Source organism: Cetorhinus maximus, chromosome 2 (genome assembly GCF_964194155.1).
Source record: "Cetorhinus maximus chromosome 2, sCetMax3.hap1.1, whole genome shotgun sequence".
In the NCBI taxonomy this organism is placed as follows: Eukaryota; Metazoa; Chordata; class Chondrichthyes; order Lamniformes; family Cetorhinidae; genus Cetorhinus; species Cetorhinus maximus.
In genome coordinates, this window is record NC_135880.1 from 216,876,429 (window position 1) to 216,900,311 (window position 23,883).

Sequence of the window (23,883 nt, forward strand, 5' to 3'; positions counted from 1 at the left end):
ACTTGTGCAGGATATTCCTGTTTGCTCTAATGCTGCCTTTTAACCTGTGGGCTATTAGAGGTTAAATTACCTCTGGGTCAAGTTAGGATGGTAATTGAAACTCAGGCAATCTCATTAGTTGGATCAGCTGATGCTATGTTATCAGGTATGGACTGAGCAACTATTATTTGCAAGTAGGGACTACCTACAGATGTTTTTTGATGTGGAATATGGCACAGATACATGGCCAGAAATGTTTATACTAAATACTAATGTGCTTTTGTATAGTGGTTGTTAGCTGTGGTATTACTCGGTTGTGTAAAATGTGACCTCTAATGGTTACAAATTCAATACTTTTCATCCTGTGATGTGACAATTCTACAAGACCTTTAGTTAAGAGCACTAGCAAAAGGGCACACTTACAAATTAGTTGACTTTCACCCCACCCAACTTTTTTTAAAAAGTTAATAGCAATCCCATAAGACAGTTTGATAGTAAATTTGATTGGATAAAAGCAGCTAAGATGTACATCCATTAGCCTTTTTCTTTACAATTGGAATGTTCCAAATCCAAATTAATTAATCTGCTCTTGTAGGTAGACCCTGTCTGTAAATGGGTGCAGAGCCCCTGACCAAGTGCAGGTTTTGAGGATTGCTGATCTTGAGTGCACTAACACAAATAATTAGAAACACGGGAAAATGAATTGTAATTACTAATTTTTGATAAAAGTAATGTACTGTTGTTAATGAACCTAGAAGGATGGAGGTAACCATCAAATAATTCCATTTCAACAGATCTTTTATTACATGGAAATTGCAGTCTTGCATTGATCGATTATGGCTGGAAAATGAACTAAATCCATTTTTACCAGAGGATTTTAATTTACAATAGTTAAGGCCAGCAGGTAGGACAGTGGTTTATAAACAGACTATATACCATTAGTGAGGAGTACAAATAATTTACAGTTCTGGATATTGCAATGGAATATAAAACTAGGTTTCAACTATTGACCTAATTTACTTGAGTATACAATATTTCAGTAGAACATTTTATACTAGGTCTGAGTCTAGCAGTAAGTAACATGTTAAATATTTAACATTAAAATATTTCTTTAAAGCACAAAAAATCTCAACCATTTTCCTCTTCCCAAATCCATTTGGAATAGTCTTCTGGTCATCTCTTGTCCCGTTTTCTTTTTTTGCCTTCCTCTAACCTGAACTGATGCCTATAAAAATGAAAGAGAAGTCAATTCAAGGTGGTGGACAACACTTAGCAGCCAAATACTGAGGCTAGCAGTTTGCACCAATTAAGTACAAGGAAACAAACCTTGGGGGAGGGGAATCACCAGCCACAAAAGAAATGAAACCTTTGGAGGTAAACGAACAAAACTTTGGTCAATGATTGGTGGTTTTGATAGGACAGCGCATGGGAAGGAGGTTTGAAGCCAGGAAATAAAGTTATAGAAGCAATACATTTTTATCTATTACACTGATGCAGAAGTCCATACCCCTGAACCCAAGGCACTAGCAAAGATCGCACGAATCAAAGTCCCCTAACCTTGATTGCCACCTCCTGCCATCATTCCACACCCGGCCAAACGAAGGTAACCAGGAATCGTCCGTTTCTGATGTGTGGTTGAAATTTGCACCAACTCTATTTGGAGGAAGTTTCTTCAGTTTCTCTTTCTCTTCTAAAATTAAAACAAACCTTGAGTACCTGGTGAATTTAATTGTACAAGTATGTCCTAAAACCAGAAGTAAAGATAAAAATTTAATACCCAGCTGGAAGTTGCTGTAGATGGACAAGTGATTGACACTTGTCTTCAACATCACTTGATAGAAATGAGGTTATTTGCCCCACCCAGTCCATTCTGGTTTTCCCTCCTTTTTAGCAGTAGTCTAATCTCATACCTGCCCAAGCTTTTGCTCTAAAACAAAGTATTCCATTAGCTTGGTGTCCTTTTAATTAGGGAAACACTACAAATCTTTATGCTTTTCCATATTTCCCAACTTTACCTAAAATGTAACTACTTTTAGATCAGTTCAACACACCACCTCTCAATGAAATTCATTCAACTTAAGTATTGTCTATAATGTGGACAGTACTTCAAGGCTTGTATTGTTTCTGTTTATAGTGTACAATCACAAAAGAATATATAAAAGCACAGTTGGTATACATGCTGAAAGGATGGCAGCAGTTTAAAAGGGGGAGTTCACCACTTCAAGGACACTTTGGGATGTGCAATAAACGGTGGTCTTGCTTGTGAAGCCTACATCCCATGAATAATGACAAAACTTAGAATTGAAATAGTGAACAGTTTGGACACCCCGTTATAAAGCTTTAAAACCAACAAAAATACTCGGGAGATTCACGGCTCAGGATCACGATTTGAAAAGTTGGTATTTTTAGCTAATAGTGCAGATAAGGGCAAACCTCAAACGGTGTTCAAAATTGAAAGGATATGATAAATAGATTGCTTCCTTTGGTCAGTAAGACAGTAACCTGAACATAAATTTATGAAAATAAAGAGTGGCTTGAACATTTTTTTAAATGGGTACAATATGTTACATTGTCATAACTAGAAGAATATTAAGCAGTACAAGGAACAAGCAAGAAAATGGGTTGAGATTAGCTAGTTAAAAGTGGCTCACTGACCTACATTGCTTCTGAGTCCAGCGAACACCTCAATTTTAAAATTCTCAGCCTGGTTTTCAAATCCCTCCATAGCATTACTATGTAATCTTCACCAACTCAACAACCAGAGATCTCTATGGTCCTCCAATTCTCGCCTCTCAAGCATTCCCAATTTTATAATGCTCCAACATTGGAGGACATAGCTTCAACTACCTAGACCATAAGCTCTCTACCTCCCTCTCCTCTGAAGAGCAGACACATTGGCTACCTGTGGCACTGGACTTCTGGGAGTGACAGAACAACTTGGTTGGGCTCCCTCAGCGAGTGCTTTCTCCCCAAGCTCACCATGGCTGGGCCCCTGGGGGACATATACCATCTTCCCAACTGACCCTTGTTAGCATGGTGTAGTTTGGGGCAATGCTTGCCTGCATGCAACAGGGAAGTGGGGGGGAAGAGAGCAGCACGGAAGCCCACATGATTCAGGAGTGTGGCACTGAAACAGGCTGAGCGATGAGGTTCAGGAGAGAATGTGACGCAGTTGAAAGAAAGGACGGACAAAAAAATTAAGGTTGAATCTAGAAACTGGCAACTAGGAAATATAAAGGGCATTGCAGTTTGTGTCACTGAAAGTAACTGATTGACCCGAACTAGCCATACAGTGCACAGGGTTGTCAAGAAGGGTTCAGATAAAGGGGTTTCTAGGAAATCCATGCCATTGAGTCTGTCGTGAACAGGGCTGAAGAGGTTCTGCAGCAGTGCACCATTTTCATGAAGATTGTGCCTGTGGAACTCAGATTGCTTGGGAGCTGCTGTCAGCTGAGGATTGAGGCCAAATCCTTGAAGAAAAAGAGCTGGAATTCTACCCAAAGTAGTTCAGAGCTTTGAAGAGCTTTGTGGCTGAAACCGATGCCATATATGCTGAGAACACACTCCAGTAAATTTTAGATCTAGATCTTTGTCATCTCTGCTATTTAATGTGCAATTTTTAGTTTATATTGACCCCAATTTGCCTGTCAATTTGTTTTTTATGTTGATTATTAAAGTTACAAAAGTGAAATCTTGAGCATTAGTTTTCTTGTTGGTAAATTCGGTTCTTTTGGTTTGTTCGTCTCCATAGAGACAAAACGAACCCAACTCTTTGACCAATCTTTTGGTCACCTGTCCTAAAATCTCCTTATCTGGCTCTGTCAAATTTTGTTTAATAACACACCCATGAACCATCTTGGGGACATTTGTCAATATTTTACACCATAGGTGCTATATAAATATAAATTGTTTTTTGTGTAGTAACGTTATGATTCCATAATATTTCAACCCATTCTAATTAACTGGCCATCCCGAAAATCAAACACATACTCTGTTGGATAAACTCCTCATAAGATGGCCCTATTGGTTTTGGTGTAGTGTCCGGATCTTCCTCATCGATAAGCCAGGGTGGAATTGCACCTGAAGTCAGATGTAAAGATTATTAACTGAAGATAAAGGTACAATCACTACAGCATGATCTTAATCAGATTAGGTTTTGCTTCAATTTTAATTCTACCACATGTAGAGTTAAAAGGCTGAGAAAAGTAAAAATGGCAATATTTAACCTAAAAAGCAGCATCTTTTATTGTACAGAGGAATTTGGTCTAGTTTATTTCACAAAGCTCAAATAGGCTTGCAGTTTGAGATTTTGTAGAATAAAGTGAAGATACAGATAGCCACCAAGACTGCCCCCTGCCCTTGTGATCCTGAACACTGAGTAAAAAGAATGTTTTAAACAGAAGAATTTATATGAGAAATCATTTACAGCTAAGTTGGAAGGGTAATTGATAACATTTATGGTATACAGTACACATAGACCCAGATGGTGAGTTGTCCTCGCATATCTGTTGTGCTGTTGAAGGCCAGGAAAACGCTGCTTTTCTCTTAGCTGAGAAATGTGGGAATACCTTCAGCAAAGAGACTGCAGCAGTTCAAAAAGGTGACTCACTATTACCTTCTCAATGGCAACCAGGGATAGGCAATAAATGCCAGCCTTGCTAGTGATTCCCAGAATATTAAGGAAAAAAGAATCAGGAAGAAGGGAGAAACCAAAAGAAAAGTTTTATCAAATATAAAAATGGTCCAATTATACATATGTTGAGTCACTTGGAAAGTATTCACGTTTCTGCAAATATTCTACACTAAAAACATGTTTTTAAAAAATATCTATAGGGTACGCCTATGCTTTCTACAACTCTACAACGGAGATTGTGAAATTTAGTCAATCAGATTTTGCAGTACAATAAACTGACTAATAATGCATTCCACTGTATGCCTGTATGTTAATCAGCAGTATTCACTCAAGTGATATTCAAGTCACTTCACCAGACTCTAGTTTATATCATTGTGAAAATTGCAAATTACCACTTCACATGGAAGATGTTTGTTTACTGATCACAGCACCATCCAAATATATAACACTTACATAATCATCTTTTGCCCAAATCCCACTTCAAAAATCAGTCATTACAATACACACTGAAAACCTGCACAAAGTGACATCTTCACCTGTGTGAATATTCCCAGTTTCTGTTTTGGATATCTGGAACTGTAGAAAAAGTTAGAGAGACATTAATTGCAAATCCTAGCAGACCAAATCTAAATAAAAAAATGCACATAATTAAAAAAAAAAAATTCAAGTATTTGTCAGTATCCTTTTTGTCTTTTCATATACTTATATGACCAAGCTACATGGGTCAGCTACATCATGTTTACTTAGATAACATTAGTTATGCCACTCCAACAATTATGTACTGTTTTAACCTATATCAATAACATAACCACTACGTAAATACAACTGCATTGCTGGTTGCAAGTCAAGGGACTTAAAATCTATAAACCTCTTTTTAAAGTGGATTGTTGACATTAAGTTTATTTTCAGAAAACCATCTCAAACCTGCAGCATTTTCTCCAAAAGCTTTGTCAAAATCCAAACAGCTGATGCATGGAGTATATCTGATTTCAGCACAAGCCATGAAGGTTGGATTTACGCATTGACTTTAGTATAAACCACCTTGTCGTGTCAGTAGAGTGAGATTATGATACATAAACCAGCTGACTTCCAGTCACACTTGGAATTGCAGTCCAAGTACCGGCCTCAGCAGATCAGGTCCAAACTCTTTCCTGTAGCAAGCAACACTGAAATGCCACAAGGCTTCCAAAAGTAGAAGGAAGTTGACAGAGCCAGTGCAAATTTTCTCCCTAAACCTGCTGCAAACTCAAGAGTTCACTGCAATGCAAAGGAATCAGGGGTGCAGTAGCATTGCACATCAAACTTTCCTTCCATTTTAATAGATTTCACTGCAACATCTAATGCTGTCATGCACCCAAAACACATTTTGACACTTCAGAGAAGTACCTCACTACATATTCACACATCACCTGGTCACCAACGAAAGTCAAAGTTTGTCCATTTGTTATACCACCAGAATAAGGAAAATGTACTCCACTCGGTCCAGGTTCTGTCTCTTCAGTGCTGTAGGTAACAACACCATGACATGCAGAGAAACAGCAGAATTATCTGAATAACATGTAAAAAAAAGCATGTTTCCACCCCCCTCCCCACTGAACTGAAAACAAACATCTGGATGGAATTTTCATTGAGAGCATGAATCTATCATTCTGGACCATGGCTGACCTTCACTGGTAGCATGCAACATAACTACAAGGTTCTGTAGCCTGAGCAACAGCAGACTGAATACCGTTGGCAATTCAAACACAGAAATTAAAACTGTATACTTATATCCTCACTCTACCAGACACGTTGCAACATTAAGATTGGAAACTCAAGACAAAACAGCATTTTTACTTCTACCACTCCTCCTCAACCCTCTGCAATTTGTGGTGTTACCACACATTCACAGTGGGTCTTCCAATCAGCAGTTTTATGCTGGAATAAAACTGTCCAAGCAATTGCTGGTCTCAGAAACGTTCCCCTTTCCCGCACCTTAACATCACCCTGTGCCAAAGGTCTCCTATTTGCACTGACGATCATGACTTGGTTAGAAAGAAATGAGGCGGGTCTTGGCCACAAGAGAGGGGAATTCAAAGTTGTTTTAGTGGTTAATTTGTGGTTAGCACTGGCAGAGGCTAAGGGGCAGATGCACACCAGTCCTCCAAATTGCTGAATGGGGCACAGCTGGGAACAAAATAACTTTGTAAGAGAAGTGTATTTTACATTAATTCCTTAAAATCCTGCCCATGTGCATCATAAGTTGAGTACTCAATAATGCAAGAAATAGGAGCAGAAGTCGTGTCTACTGAATAACTGGTACTCAGGGATAGCTTTAGTTGTGTGCTACCCTCCCCTGTTTAACAGTTCTACTGTTCCTGGAAAAAAACATTTCAGCCATTTAAAAAAGCATCAAGGGTATACAGACAATAGCTTACAGGAACTAAGAAAATGTGGATCTCCAAGATCACGACAGAAAGAAATATGGTGGCAGGGGGATGGAGATGGGGATGATGGAGTTATAGATCATAATCTGAAAGTCCTCCACCCTCTAGTGGTTCTACCTATATATCTGTGAATAAGACTTAATTTAGATGATGCCACAGCAAAACCAGCTGTTGGAAGATAAAGACAACCTGCTAGATGTTCACACATTCTTTCTATCAAGTGTAAGGATGAATAATCTGACTCCATAACTCTGTGCTAATGCCACTCTACAACTAGCTGCTGGAATGCACATAAGCATGACTCTTTCCAATTGCCATTTTCCCTACTAAAGGCATCTAGCCTCTGGCACCACACCTGTACAGACCAGTGGGGGAGGAGGAGAAGTATACCTTAGCCTACATGCATGGTGCTATATGCTGACTTTCCAACATGGGGCAGCACCATGGGGTTTGATAACTTTCAATATCTGCCTTTTAAGACCCCCACAAGCTGATATTCAGGTAACAGTGACAGCTTTGGCCTGAGTTTACACATCATAATCAGAACACAGACAGGACTTACAAATATTAAGGAGCGTGTTTTCCAGGAACCAGAGACACAGGGAGATATTCTGGGGTGTTGGACGAACTGTTGCAATTATAGCAATGCCTCAATTTATGCAACTCTTCCTGGGGTATGGTCCCATCAGAGCAAGTAGCCTTCCAGTATCAAGTGCCTGATCTTAACCTTACTCAATATTCATATCTATGCAATTTCCAACATAGATTAAAAGTGTCACAAGTAGGACTGATTGCTGTGATAATGATAGTATTTAAACATTTCAGAAGAATATCAATAGAGATTTAAAAAAATAAAAACATTTCTCTTACCTCTCATAGTGGTTGACTGCAAACACTGGGAATCCATCAACAGAATTCTGCTCTGCCTGTGGCTGGTTTTGATTCAGGAAAAATCAACACTTTTTTTCTTAAAGTTTAAAATAAAGCATCAGCAGTAACTATTGCACTAGTGACGAGCAAGCAGTTTATCTGTAAAATGCATTCTAGCAGAGCTATGAAGTTTCTAGATATTCAACTCCAATGGACTTGGTGTATAGGATATAATCCACAACACATTCTACTTGACTTTACAAGTGCTCCCTCTGCATTATTTAGGTAACAGACTCCCAGCTATAAACTCTCATTCTCTTCACCTGCATTGGTAAGATCTCAGGGCTGGGTAAAGGAGTCACATCCTTCCTGTGTTCCAAGGCTGCTTGAAGCATTGCTAATGCCTTCCACATTTGAGCCATCCAAATACAGAGGATGCCCTCCACTTTAGAATGGGGCTGTAGACAGAAGCTACCTCGCCCAGCTTGAACCAGGTGACAACATGGAGTGACCGAAATGGAAATCCACAACACTCCCCCTACCCTCCCTTAGCCCAGGTTGGATGAGCTGTGGGGAACCGTGAAAATAGCAGATGAGTGGGGAAAAGAGAATCACTTCAAAAACAAATCAAACTTTTCAATTTCCAAACATTCCCCTTCATTGTTCCTATATAAAAAGGAGACTAGCATTAAATATGCTAGTCTAGGAAATATTTACATGAATAGAATAACACTATCAAATATTGGTGACAAGCCATTGTAACCAAAGTAAATAAAGTTTGTTTTGTGTTACTGTATTACAATGGATATATTTACTATGCCCATTTTCTTCATAACATCCAAAGCAGAGGATCAGTTTTCTATTATTTCCAACAGCTCACTGGGAAAGAGAAAAAATGCACTTGAAAATTTATATATACAGGTAAGAGTATTCTTTATCCAAAACCATTGGGGCCAATTGCATTTGGGTTTTCAGATACTGCATATAAACTTACATCACAACAGCCTAACCCTAGGCTAGCTCTAGTCTAATGTAAATAAAATGGCCAGAAAAGTAAGATGTATCACAGAATAATAAATACAGGGTGCCTGTAATAAGTTTCATCACAAAAATCACAAGGTAAACAGTGCAGAAAAACAATTAGGCTTCCTGTGTTAAAGGTTGATGAAGTTCAAAAAAAAGTGTGGCTTTTGAATGTGTTCGGTTTTCAGATTTATGGATAAAGGATATTCGACCTGTATAAAATCATTCACAGTTTAAAATAATCCTCATTTCCCTCTTCCTTTAAGGCACAGAATCATCACTGGGTACAATCAGAGAAAGATGTTCAGTTCTCTTAAAATGCATAGATAGAAAACTCAAAATATACCCAAACTGACTAAAATGCAATTTAGGAGAAAGTTTTCCATCGTAATGAGGCATGTTGTATGAATAATCAGCCTGTACTTATTGTATGAGTTCCTCTAGTTTTTAAACTGAGCATCACCTTTATTGCCGCCAGTACATTAAATCTCAGCAGGGCCACCCATATTTTGCCTTTGAACAAATAACTGAGGTCTGGGACCAGGTTGGAGGAAAGCAATTCTGTTCTCAGATTCAGAAGTTTAAAAAAAAAAAAATTCCTGTGATGTAAGCATTTTTGGCATGCACACATGTGTATAGAGGGGTTGGAACCACAGAAAGTAGGACATAGGGTGAGGCCATTCAGCCCGTTGAATTGGAGCCATCACCTGAATCCACTTTTTCTGCTCATTTTTTATAACCTTTTATAGAATGGAGAAAAATAACTTGGGTTGATATCCTCCACTCAAAACAGGAAAACCAAAATGAGTTAAATGTTCATGCATTACTAGAACCATATTCAGGGGCATTACTGCATATAACTGTTCTACTTTTCAAAAAACTCAACTCTGTGATCCTGTTCTATGAAAATTAAAACAATTGCTGTAGATAAGAGATTTCTAGGTTTGGGTTGGTTTAGTTTGAATAAAGTGAAAAACACAGCATCGCTTAAGATTTTTGAATCCTTTTCTTTCCTCTCTGTAAGCCCCACTCTGCTAACTCACCAAAGTAGCCAAGCTCTGCGAGTCTTGACAGGCAATGTTGGCAGGCCATTGGTGAAACTAATTGAAGTCAAGTTGAGCCCAACCCCAGCTTTATGCACTATCTACACAGACACTTTTTGGGGCGACAGGGGAAGGGGAAGGATCGCTGGATTGTGATTGACACAAAGAATCCTAGTTTTCTGACTTTCCACTCTAGGCCAATTGCAGCCACCCTAATGTTGGCCTCACTGAGATTAGCTAAAACAAATTAGGGATCAAAATCTGGGGCCTTTTTACAGCTTAGCTGTATGCTGCCTTAACCCAGCAAACTATCAAGGTAGCCCCATTTAAATCTTTTAGAGTCATTGTGCAATACATAGATCAGTAGGTGTAAAATACAACAGTTGCCATGGATACTGTTCAGGCTCATCCAGGTAAAACCAACCTCAAAGGCAGCCTGCACTACCTCCTGTCTTCTCCGTTCCACTTCTCGAATATATTCTGCTTCCTACAGAGGATCAATCAAATGACAAATTAAAAATAATCACTCATATAATAATCACTGGTGTGAAAAAGTCGAAAGACAATGGAATTTATTAAACAAGAATGGGTGGGGGGGTGGAGAGAAGGAGAGAATCACAAGCCTGCCTTTACACAGAGACAATATATTATTGATAACAAATACACTAATGGGTTGGTATTAAATTCCACTACAGTATCTGAATTCAATTATAAGCATTCAAAAAGATGAGTAGGTTAACTCCTTTGTTAAAATAGCAAAAAGGATTCCAGCTTATATTGTTAACAAAGATGCTAATGTATCAATATGATTTCAATCAGAGTGTCTTAATCATTCATAAATACCAAGCTTCTTTGAAGCAATAACAAAGACCATCCTTTGCAAATTTTCAACACCAGGAGGGTACAAGATGTGTTTTCTGACCAGCATTGTTCCCACAGATACATAATTGGATTAACACCAGTGTTACAAAAAGCAGAGAACTTTAGTACAATCTGGTTAAACAGCACTGGTTATAAGATATACCTCTATATTCTCAGTAGTCACTGTGGTTTTGTTTCCATTAGATTTTTTCAGTAATAAACAGGTCACGCTCCATAATTTTCACAACAGAAATGTAAATTCAGAGGGCTTACAGTATGCCTGAATCTAATTATTTAAATGGTTGAGAAAGAGAGACTTTGCTCGACCTATTACAATTATCAACCTTTTTTTATTCAAACTAAAATTTTATTCTGCCCGAGTCCTCTCCCATTTTGTCCCCACCAGCCGCGCACCTCCGGTAGCTGAGTGTGGACAGCCAATCTGCTTCTAAACCTCGACCTATTCAGGTTAATAGCAGTTGCATGGTCAAGCCTGGTGATGTTTCTGCCAATCCTCTCAGATTGCATTTTGGAGGCCTTTAGCCTCTACTCAGCAGCACACCAGACTGTACAACAACATAGTTGAGATGCAGCAAGTCACTGGAAAAAGACAGACTTGCACATTTCACAACGCCTTTCACAACCTCAGGACATCCCCATGTACTTTTCGGCCAATGAAGTAATTTTGGAGTGTCATCATGGTTCTAGTGTAGGAAATGCAGCAGCCAATTTGCAAGCTCCCACAGAGTGACGAAATAACCAGATTTTTTTTCCGGTGGTTTTTGACTGAGGGAACAAAATTAGGGAAAACGCCTCTGCTCTTTGAAATTTCTCCATTTCTTTGAAGTAGTGCCATGGAATCTTTTACGACCACCTGAGGGAGCAACCAATGCCTTTGCTTAACACCTCATCTGAAAGACAGTACAGCTGACAGAGCAGCACACTCTCAATACTGCACTGAGTGTCGGGATAGAATTTGTGCTGAAGTCCTTTGAGTAGGACTTGGACTCAACCCACTGACTCAGGTGAGAATGCTACCCACAGCTGACACCTTAATAACAACACTGCATAGAACTGGACTCATTTACACCAATTTAATATATACACACCTGTTTAATATATTCATCCTCCTTCTCTTCATAGTTTTCCACTGCCTTTGCGACAGCTTCTTTGAACCTTAAGAAAATAGACAGAGGAAGAGAATTCTGAAAAACAATGCTAGTTTTTAATGATTTCAAAGTGCATTTTCCTTCTCTCATAATTGGCCTCCAATAGACAAGTCCCCAATTAAGGAAGCAGGTAGGGCCCCCTAACCTCTATTAAAAGTGCGTGCATATCACTCTGCGACATAGTAAAGAACATCAAATGGGGAAATACATAGAAAAACGGTTGCCAGCTCATGCAGCCAGTGTGGATTTGCAGTAGGACCTCAAAAAGGAGTTGGCCGAGGTCCTGGCTGAAGCTAATACCACTGTCCAGAGAAGGTTGTTACCTTTCGTTCACTGTTGTCTCATGGGTCTTGTCTGACCGCCACTGGAGGCTTGGAGTGGAATCTTCCAGTTTTCCCTTTTATCCCCAAATTAATCTCGTTTTCTCTAAATAAAAATGTTTTTTGCCTCTTTGAGGGGGTTGACATGGCTGATGGTGAGTAGGCCCTTTCCTGCCTGTCATTTTCGTACGTTCATTGTTGAATAGTGTTGAACATTAGTACAGGGCTATATTTCAAAACAAGTCCCCGATCTCCCCCCCGCCTTTTTAATATAAACTCTCAGGAGTTTTGAAGAACGAGAGGTGATCTCATCGAAACATTAAAGGGCTTGAGAAGGTACACACAGAGGTTTTCTCCGCTGGCTCAAGACCCTAGAACGCAGAAGCAGAGTCTCTGGATAAGGGGCTGGCCATTTAGGACAGAGATGAGGAGAAATTTCTTCATTCAGAGTTGTAGCTGCTCAGTAGTTGAGCGTTTTCAAGGCTGAGATTGATAAACCTTTTGGAATCACAAGAGATTAAGGGGAGCATACAGGAAAGGGGAGTTGAGGTTGAAGATTAACCATGATCGTACTGAATGGCCTTTCCTCTCGTTTCTAATGTTATACAAGATCAATTTTTGATAATACAGCATTGATTGCAGTCAAAATCCACCACTTACTTCTCATAAGCATCTCCAGACAGCAGAAACTTGTCTTTCAATTTAACGTCTGCTTTGTTTTCCCACCAGAAAATGTTGGTTTGCTTCAGGTGTTCTGAACTACACAAGAAAGTCAAGAAGTTACCACTTGAAGGACAATCATATCAGTTGAGATGACTAGTGCTTCCTATTTTATTGCAAATCAGAGCAACGAGTGCAACCTAGTTGCCAGTCGTGACCACTGAAGTTTTCCCTCATTGTAGCAGGGAATTCTTTATTCTACAATGGGATGAAGTGGGGAAGAGGCAATTCAGTACCTCTCAAAGTGTTCCAGCAGCCCTCCATACAGCACAGCGAGGCTCTCGTTCGTAATGTGTTTCTTCACATCCCTCTTGCAGCAGTAGCACCAGAAGTTCTGCTCATGCTCAGTGAAGTCATATTTCTCCACTTTCACTTCTTTAAGAAACTGCTGAGCATCTTCTACCTGGGGATTAACAGCAACCACTTTTAGAGGAACCATCGTTGCTTTGGTGAACTTCTCTAGGTTGTACTCATCAAATTTACTTTTACAAAAACAAGATGGAATCTTTTGAAAGCCTGTTAAATACCTTCCTGCCAAGTTCTTAATTTAATTGCAATTCTTTTTGTTGAAAACTTGCAAGACAAGTATCTCTTTGTCTCACTAAACATCTCCAATAATCAGCTTGAAAAATGTTAAATGTTTTCACAAAGACAGCAAAAGTGGGGGTGAATGATAATGGAAGAGTGAGGGACATTCCAATCAAACATAGAAACATAGAAAATAGGAGCAGGAGTAGGCCATTCGGCCCTTCGAGCCTACTCCGTCATTCATTATGATCATGGCTGATCATCCAACTCAATAGCCTGCTCCCGCTTTCTCCCCATATCCTTTGATCCATTTCGCCCCAAGAGCAATATCTAACTCCTTCTTGAAAACATACAATGTTTTGGCCCAAACTACTTTCTGCGGTAGTGAATTCCACAGGCTGACCACTCTCTGGGTGAAGAAATTTCTCTTCATCTCAGTCCTAAATGGTCTACCCCGCATCTTCAGACTGTGACCCCTGGTTCTGGACTCCCCCACTATTGGGAACATCCTTCCTGCATCTGCCCTGTCTAGTCCTGTTAGAATTTTATAGGTTTTTATGAGATGCCCCCATATTCTTCTAAAGCCCAGCGAATATAATCCAAACCGACTCAATCTCTCCTCATGTCAGTCCCATCATCCCAGGAATCAGTCAGGTAAACCTTCGCTGCACTCCCTCTATAGCAAGAACATCCTTCCTCAGATAAGGAAACTAAAACTGCATACAATATTCTAGGTGTGGTCTCATCAAGGCCCTGTATAATTGCAGCAAGACATCCCTGCTCCTGTACTCGAATCCTCTCGCTATGAAGGCCAACATACCATTTGCCTTCTTTACCGCCTGCTGCACCTGCATGCTTACCTTCAGCGACTGGTGTACAAGGACACCCAGGTCTTGTTGCACATTCCCCTCTCTCAATTTATAGCCATTCAGATAATAATCTGCCTTCCTGTTTTTGCTACCAAAGCGGATAACCTCACATTTATCCACATTATACTGCATCTGCCATGCATTTGCCCACGCACTCAGCTTGTCCAAATCACACTGAAGCATCTCTGCATCCTCCTCACAGCTCACCCTCACCCCCAGCTCACCCTCCAACCCAGCTTTGGGTCATTTGCAAATTTGGAGATATTACATTTAGTTCCCTCATCTAAATCATTAATATATATTGTGAACAGCTGGGGTCCCAGCACCGATCCCTGCGGTACGCCACCTGTTACTGCCTGCCATTCGGAAAAAGACCCTTTTATTCCTACTCTATTTCCTGTCTGCCAACCAGTTTTCTATCCACCTCAATACACTATCACCAATCCCATGCGCTTTAATTTTACACGCTAGTCTCTTATGTGGGACTTTGTCGAAAGCCTTCTGAAAGTCCAAATAAATCACATCCATTGGTTCCCCCTCATCAACTCTACTAGTTACATCCTCAAAAAATTCCAGTCGATTTGTCAAACATGATTTCCTTGCTAAAAGCAAAAAACCGCAGATGCTGGAAATCCAAAACAAAAACAAAAATACCTGGAAAAACTCAGCAGGTCTGGCAGCATCTGCGGAGAGGAACACAGTTAGCGTTTCGAGTCCGTATGACTCTTCATCAGAACTAAGGAAAAATAGAAAAGAGGTGAAATATAAGCTGGTTGAAGTGGGGGGTGGGACAGGTAGAGCTGGATAGAGGGCCAGCGATAGGTGGAGATTGCCAAAAGATGTCATAGAAAAAAGGACAAAGAGATGTTGAAGGTGGTGATATTATCTAAGGAATGTGCTAATTAAGGGTAGAAAGCAGGACAAGCAAGGTACAGATAGCCCTAGTGGGGGTGGGGTGGGGTGAAGGAATCGAAATAGGCTAAAAGGTAGAGATAAAACAATGGATGGAAATATATTTAAAAATAATGGAAATAGGTGGGAAAAGAAAAATCTATGTAAATTATTGGGGGGGGAAAGGGGGGGAATCGGAAAGGGGGTGGGGATGGAGGAGAGAGTTCATGATCTAAAATTGTTGAACTCAATATTCAGTCCGGAAGGCTGTAAAGTACCTAGTTGGAAGATGAGGTGCTGTTCCTCCAGCTTGCGTTGAGCTTCACTGGAACAATGCAGCTGGCCAAGGATGGACATCTGGGCATGAGAGCAGGGTGGGGTGTTGAAATGGCAAGCGACAGGAAGGTCTGGGTCATGCTTGTGGACAGACTGAAGGTGTTCTGCAAAGCGGTCACCCAGTCTGCGTTTGGTCTCTCCAGTGTAGAGGAAACTGCACTGGGAGCAACGAATGCAGTAGACTAAATTGAGGGAAGTGCAAGTGAAATGCTGTTTCACTTGAAAGGAATGTTTGGGCCCTTGGACGGTGAGGAGAGGGGAAGTAAAGGGGCAGGTGTTGCACCTTCTGCGGTTGCATGGTAAGCTGCTGCGGGAGGGGGATGAGGTATTGGGGGTGATGGAGGAGTGAACCAGAGTGTCCTGGAGGGAACGATCCCTGCGGAATGCCACCGGGGGGTGAAGGGAAGATGTGTTTGGTGGTGGCATCATGCTGGAGTTGGCGGAAATGGCGGAGGATGATCCTAAGAATGCAGAGGCTGGTGGGCCCCTTCCTCTGGATTCTTACCTTCTCTTGATCTTTTCATTGAGAACTGTCGGCGTGACATTAGTCGTCTCAATTTCTCTGCTCCTCTCACCCACTTTAACCTGTCTCTCTCTGAACTTGCTGCACTCCGTTCTCTCAGGACCAAACCTGACATTGTCATCAAACCTGCTGACAAGGGTGGTGCTGTTGTTGTCTGGCACACTGACCTCTACCTCGCAGAGGCTGAGCGTCAACTCGCAGACACTTCCTCCTACCTCCCCCTGGACCATGACCCCACCACTGAACATCAAGCCATTGTTTCCAGGACTGTTACTTACCTCATCTCCTCTGGAGATCTTCCTTCCACAGCTTCAAACCTCAGTCTCCCAACCTCGGACGGCCCGCTTCTACCTCCTACCCAAAATCCACAAACAGGACTGTCCCGGCAGACTGATCATGTCAGCCTGTTCCTGCCCCACAGAACTCATTTCTTGCTATCTTGACTCCATTCTCTCTCCCCTTGTCCAGTCCCTTCCTGCCTACATCCGTGATTCCTCTGACACCCTACATCATATCAACAATTTCCAGTTCCCTGGCCCCAACCGTCTCCTCTTCACCATGGACGCCCAATCCCTCTACACCTCCATCCCCCACCGGGATGGTCTGATGGCTCTCCGCTTCTTCCTCGAACAGAGGCCCGAACAATCCCCATCCACCACCACTCTCCTCCGTCTGGCTGAACTTGTTCTCACACTGAACAACTTCTCCTTAAAATCCTCTCACTTCCTCCAAATAAAAGGTGTGGCCTATGGGTAATGGGTACCCGCATGGGCCCCAGTTATGCCTGTCTCTTTATGGGGTATGTGGAGCATTCCTTGTTCCAGTCCTACTCTGGTCCCCTCCCACAACACTTTCTCCGGTACATCGATGATTGCTTCGGTTCTGCTTCATGCTCTCGTCTGGACTTGGAAAAATTTATTAATTTTGCTTCCAATATCCACCCCTCCATCATTTTCACATGGTCCATCTCTGACACTTCCCTTCCTTGACCTCTCTGTCTCAATTCCTGGTGATAGACTGTCCACCAATATCCATTACAAACCTACCGACTCCCACAGCTACCTCGACTACAGCTCCTCACACCCCGCTTCCTGTAAGGACTCCATCCCATTCTCTCAGTTCCTTCGCCTCCGTCCCATCTGTTCTGATGATGCCACTTTCAAAAAAAGTTCCTCTGACATGTCTTCCTTCGTCCTTAACCGAGGTTTTCCACCCACGGTGGTTGACAGGGCCCTCAACCGTGTCCGGCCCATCTCCCGCACATCCGCCTTCACACCTTCCTCTCCCTCCCAGAACCATGATAGGGTCCCCCTTGTCCTCACTTATCACCCCACCAGCCTCCGCATTCAAAGCAGGGATCGTTCCCTCCTGGACACCCTGGTCCACTCCTCCATCACTCCCTATACCTCAACCCCCTCCCATGGCACCTTCCCACGCAACCGCAGAAGGTGCAACACCTGCCCCTTTACTTCCCCTCTCCTCACCGTCCAAGGCTCCAAACACTCCTTTCAAGTGAAGCAGCATTTCACTTGCATTTCCCTCAATTTAGTCTACTGCATTCGTTGCTCACAATGCGGTTTCCTCTACATTGGAGAGACCAAACGCAGACTGGGTGACCGCTTTGCAGAACACCTTCGGTCTGTCCGCAAGCATTACCCAGACCTCCCTGTCGCTTGCCATTTCAACACTCCGCCCTGCTCTCATGCCCACATGTCTGTCCTTGGCCTGCTGCATTGTTCCAGTGAAGCTCATCGCAAACTGGAGGAACAGCACCTCATCTTCTGACTAGGCACTTTACAGCCTTCCGTACTGAATACTGAGTTCAACAATTTTAGATCATGAACTCTCTCCTCCATCCCCACCCCCTTTCCGAAATCCCCCCCTTTCCCCCCCAATAATTTACATAGATTTTTCTTTTCCCACCTATTTCCATTATTTTTAAATGTATTTCCATCCATTGTCTTATCTCTACCTTTTAGCCTATTTCGATCCCTTCCCTTCACCCCACCCTACCCCCACTAGGGCTACCTGTACCTTGCTTGTCCTGTTTTTTACCCTTAGTTAGCACATTCCTTAGATAATATCACCACCTTCAACACCTCTATGTCCTTTTGTCTATGACATCTTTCGGCAATCTCCACCTATCACTGGCCCTCTATCCGGCTCTACCTTACCCCCACCCCCCCCTTTTACCAGCTTATATTTCGCCTCTTTTCTATTTTTACTTAGTTCTGTTGAAGAGTCATACGGACTCGAAACGTTAACTGTGTTCCTCTCCGCAGATGCTGCCAGACTTGCTGAGTTTTTCCAGGTATTTTTATTTTTGTTTATGATTTCCTTGCTGACTGTCCGATTCTGCCACTGTTTTCCAAGCACTCAGCTATTAAACCCTTTATAATGGACTCTAGAATTTTCTCCACTACCAACGTCTGGCTGACTGGTCTATTTTCTGTTTTCTCTCTCCCTCCCTTTTTAAATAGTGGTGTTACATTAGCTACCCTAAATCTGTAGGAACTGTTCCAGAGTCGATAGAATCTTGGAAGATGAACTCCAATACATCCACTATTTCTAGGGCCACTTCCTTAAGTACTCTGGAATTATGATGGGTTTATGATGTTTTAAAAAATTTGCTCGGGTCCATACAAAGAAACTGTTTCCTTTGTTGGAGTCAAATAAGGGGGCATAACCTACAATTATAGCTAGGCAGTTCAGGAGTGCTGCCAGGAAGCATGTCTGCAGACAAGGCTTGTGGAAATCCGGAACTCTTCCCCGCCCCCACCAAAAAAAAGGTGTTGATGTTGGGTGGGGGGTGGAATGAGGGTTCAATTGAAAATGTCAACATTACAGATGGATAGATTTTTATTAAGCAAGGGTATCAAGTGTTACTGAACCAAGGCAGCTAAATGGAGTTCATATACCCATGATCGAATTGAATACAGAATAGCTTACTCTTCACCCTATCCCTGGAAGTGGTAACAGCATTACAGAGCACAGGATGGAGCTTTATGACCATTACTATCTATACAGTTTACCTCAAACTTGACTTGTAGTGTTTATTCTCATTATTGTCACTGTGGTATGTTTAATTAGTCAGAGATTGTGTGCACCCGATAAAGAACCCATGAAATCATTTAGGATCGCAACAGTAAAGGATGAATACGAACAACAATTCATTGCTCACCCAATGGCCTGCTATCCTTCATTACTTCATGCACAAGGTCACATTTCAGTTGACATGGATGAGGTTTGCCCCCTAAAAATTGACTTTTCACATCAATCGCAAGAGAATATCTGGAGTGAGCTCAAACTATAATAAAGCGTTAGCCTCTATAATTAGTTAATAATAGATTTGGTTGACCTACATTCACGTGGCCACAAGGCTGAGTAATGACAATGCAGCTGGCTACATATTGATTAAAATACGCTGACATACGAGCTTTCAGGAATGTTACCAACTTGTTGTTAAAAACAAAAAAATCAAATTACCCAATTGAAATTTAATGAAAACAATAAAGTGATTTTAAGTATAACTTTAATTTGAATAACTGAAAATCCAATTAAGGAACTTCAAATTAAGAAACATAAACAACAGAGTAAAAGAATTAAAGGACTGGGCACACTAAGCTATTGCCCTAAAGGTAAGTGGTATGTGCAATTATGTGTCTCAAATCCCACAGCTGAAAAGGCATCAAGGTCACTTCTTCCTGCAAGCTCTGGGATAATATTTATCAATTATGATCTGAACACCAAAAGTGGTAGAATTGATTATATCCTGAAGGTTAACAGTGAATGGTTGAACCTGACTATAGTTTATGATATGCCATCAATAAATATTGGTCTAATTTCCACTGTTGACTGATGTCACTGAACAGAATCTTTAATTATTATTCCTTCATGGGTAGAGGACATCTCCAGCAATGCCTGCATTTATCGCCCATTCTGGTGGTGAGCCATATGCTTGAAATGCTGCAATCTGTGTGGTATAAGTGCACCCACAGTGCTGTTCAAACGAATTGGAAAAAATCACTGCCCACAGATGTCAGTTACAGAGCAACTGGGAACAGCACTTTTTTCAGAAACATGATAAACAGAACCACAGCAGCATCTGTTACATAATTATGACAAAAAGTGAAGCACTGTGTGTCTTTCTGTATCTGACTTCAATTGTCAGCACAACAGTGCTCAAGTTCTTAAAGACACTTGCAGTTGTTCTTTTAACAGTTTTGATGATAGTGGCAGTAGAATTCAACATTAGTGACACTAACTTTGCTATTCCTTTCAAAAACAAAGTGGACACACACACACTCTCACACACTGAATCACTAGTTTTAGTTGAGTCACAGCATTATCTAATACAACTGTCAGTGGCCTGTTGCAGAAAGACTCTGATAAAGACATGGGAACTGGTGACCCTGCCTATCAGCCATCACAAGATAGGAATATGCTATTGTCATGTTTCTCTAGGTTTATCCAGTCAATTGCTGAACCACAGACTAGGAAGATCCAAACATTATTCCCTAGTCTGTGCTGGGTAAGATGATCAAAGTTGAGGTGACAATAGGGATGCTCAAAGTGGCCTCAGTGCCTTTGGATGACAGGAGGAAAATAAATCAGGACTTAAGGTACTAATCATTATCTTCAAATAGTTAGGCATGGGATTCCCACCACATTTAATCGACATGCTGGCCAAGCTTCGTTGTAAGCAATGAGCTAGGGTCAGAGCTGACGGCACCCCCTCAGTCAAAAAGGGTCTCCTCTCACCATATTTACTCAACATCCTAGCAGGAATGGTTATGAGACACACACCTGATGGATACAAAGATGAGATACCAATTGGCAGACAGCAAGTTTCAAACCTTTGATATGCTGATGATATTCTTCTACTCGCTAACTCAGTGGGGCAGCTACAGGAGTTGGTGAATTATTTCGATCAAGTAAACTGGAATTACTGGCTCCTGATCGATGTCGACAAGACAAAGGTGAGGGGGATGGGTAGAAGGTTCTGCAAGATTCCGATTAAGGGAGGTCAGCTTGAACAGGGTGATGCCTTCCGCTATCTTGTGTCACTCGTCACAGAAGATGCAGAGTCTACCAAAGAAAATTAGGCTAGACTTAAAAAGGATCATGGAGTTGTGAATTCTTAAAAGAGTACGGAGTAGCCACAGCATCTCGATTACAATGAAAATTCGTCTTCTGAAAGCCCTTGTGGGGCCAGTGGCAATGTTTGGCAGTGAAAGCTGGACCATCAAGAAGAGTGACAAAAACAAAAAGCTAAAAGCTACTGCGGATGCTGGAAATCCAAAACAAAACAAAAACAGAATTACCTGGAAAAACTCAGGACTCGGGGGGAGGGGTGGGTGGTGGGGAATCCTGTTTCACTTTTAACAGTGTCCCATTGCCCTGTTTGTAACAATAGTCTGCAGTGACACTCGGAATTGGCAACATGGCGGTGAATTACACAGGTATAAATTGTAGACAATTAAGCTAATTAATAAATAAATCAAGTTAATTAAATCAAACATAACAAGCTATATTTACACAGCTCTTTAAAGGGGCATTCTGCATTAAAGGATGTTGCTCTTTTAGGCATTTATTTTTAAACAAACACAGCAAAGTGGGTCAGCAGCAGACAGTCCAGGTGCAGATCTCCACATATTTATTCAAGCAGACACAGGGTGGGGGGAGGCAGAGGAGAGAGAGGGGAAGACCTCAGCCTCTCTTCTTCTTCCCCCCCGGGGCGGGGGGACCAGGATCCCCGGGCCTCTCTCCCCCCCCAGGGCGGGCGGGGGGACCAGGATCCCCGGGCCTCTCTCTCCCCCCAGGGCGGGCGGGGGGGACCAGGATCCCCGGGCCTCTCTCTCCCCCCAGGGCGGGCGGGGGGACCAGGATCCCCGGGCCTCTCTCCCCCCCCGGGGCGGGGGGACCAGGATCCCCGGGCCTCTCTCCCCCCCCGGGGCGGGCGGGGGGACCAGGATCCCCGGGCCTCTCTCCCCCCCCCCGGGGCGGGCGGGGGGACCAGGATCCCCGGGCCTCTCTCTCTCTCTCTCACCTTCTGCAGGAAGCGGCCTAGCAGCGCCGCGAGCCTCTCCTGGTGCTTCAGCCCGTATACATGGCCCCGGCCCCTGAAGGAGGTCTGCCTGCAAACCTGGCAGTAAAATGTGGCCTCGGCCCCGGCCGCCCTCTTCTTCGTCTTCTTCCCCATTCGGGAGGCCGAAGCTCGGGCATCCGGACACTCACAACCCCACTAGCGCCCGCCCACTAAACCTCGGCCAAATCATTAAAGGGGCGGCCGCCCAGCCTTCACCTTTAAGAGGCCGCGGCGATGGGCTCCCTCCCGCGCACAGCGCCCCCTGCCCTGGAGGACCACATCAATTCTTGCATTTCTATAACGCCTTTCAGGATCACAGGCCATTCCAAAGCCCTTTACAGCCAATGAAGTACTTTTCCAAGTACAGACATGCGGGAACTATTCGCAAGGCATTTTCCTTCTCAAGGGCAATTAGGGATGTGCAGTACGTGCTGGTTTAGACAGCAACACCCATATCCTGTGGAAGAATTTTTTAAAAGCGCAGCAACCAATTTGTTCGCAGCAAGCCCCCCGCAAGCAGCAATGTGATAATGACCACGTTGATAATTTTCCGTGATGTTGGTTAAGGGATAAATATTGGCCAGGATACTGGGGATAACCCCCTGCTCTTCTTCAAAATCATGACATGGGCTCTTTTACATCCACCGAAGAGGGAGGACAGGGCCTCAATTTAACACTTCACCCAAAAGGCTACACCTCCAACAGTGCAGCACTCTCTCGGTGCTGCATCAGCCTTGATTTTTGTACACAAGTGCTTGAGTCGGGCTTAGAACCCACAAACGTCTAACCCAGAGAGGGGTGAGCTACCAACTGAGCCACAGCTCACTTTAAAAGCTGACCTCAACTCAATAGTGCAACAACAGCCATCATTTGCATTTATATAGCACATTTAATGCAGCAAAATGCCCCAAGGTGCTTCACAGGAATGAAATCAAACATGATACCAAGCTAAAGAAAGGAGGCATCAGACCAGGTGACTAAAAGTTTGGCCAAAGAGGTAGGTTTTATAGGGTGTTTTAAAGGATTAGGGAGAGAAGCAGAGCGGTGTAGGAAGAGAATTCCAGACTTTAGGACCTAGGTGGCTGAAGGCACAGTTGCCAATGTCAGGGTGAAGGAACTGAAGGTTGCACAAGAGTTAGAAGAATGTAGAGTTTTCACAGGGTCACAGGGCTGGAGAAGGTTCCAGAGATGGATCGAATGGCCTCTTTCTGTGCCATATCAGTCTACCATTCTATGAAATCAGGATGGGTAAGGCTGTTGAGGGAGTTAAACATGGGAGAATGTTTTAAAATTTGTTGGACTGGGAGTCAATGTTACTCGATGAGCACACGGGTACAGAAATAAACAGCAAATGTTGTTAGAACAGATGTTGAATATAAGGTCGGCATAGAACCATAGCATTTAACAGTGCAGAGGGAGACCATTCAGCCCATCGTACTTGTGTCAGTTCTTTGAAAGAATCAGTCCCAATTCAAAAAGGAGAATGTCTGGGGTCACAAAGTTCTCTTGCATGTGAAGACAACGCGGGAAAAGAAACAGCAGTCCCACAAACTTCCTATTTTCCCACTAATTAGCATGTGAATGAGGAAGTTGATTAATGTGTT

General features: G+C 42.4%; 1 protein-coding gene across 1 annotated transcript; it reads right to left on the minus strand.

Moving 5' to 3' along the window:
• Window positions 1-83: 83 nt before the first annotated feature.
• On the minus strand, window positions 84-22,492 carry cenatac (centrosomal AT-AC splicing factor). The gene is made up of 11 exons (XM_078532508.1): window positions 22,241-22,492; window positions 13,281-13,447; window positions 12,985-13,083; window positions 11,945-12,011; window positions 10,399-10,461; window positions 7,909-7,970; window positions 6,022-6,115; window positions 5,149-5,188; window positions 3,970-4,059; window positions 1,537-1,669; window positions 84-1,204 (listed from the first exon to the last, which is right to left on the minus strand). Exons 1-11 carry the CDS (start codon window positions 22,391-22,393, stop codon window positions 1,153-1,155), a joined length of 1,020 nt encoding a protein of 339 aa, XP_078388634.1. The 5' UTR covers window positions 22,394-22,492; the 3' UTR covers window positions 84-1,152.
• Between the last annotated feature and the right edge of the window lie 1,391 nt (window positions 22,493-23,883).

Excerpts from the sequence above, each read along its gene's own strand:
- cenatac (XM_078532508.1), bottom strand. The coding sequence starts at position 22,393 with ATGGGGAAGAAGACGAAGAAGAGGGCGGCCGGGGCCGAGGCCACATTT. Across the intron at positions 13,448-22,240 it reads TAGGCCGCTTCCTGCAGAAG|GTAGAAGATGCTCAGCAGTT; the intron begins GTGAGAGAGAGA and ends GTTAATCCCCAG. Across the intron at positions 5,189-6,021 it reads TGACTTTCGTTGGTGACCAG|TTCCAGATATCCAAAACAGA; the intron begins GTGATGTGTGAA and ends CTTTTTCTACAG.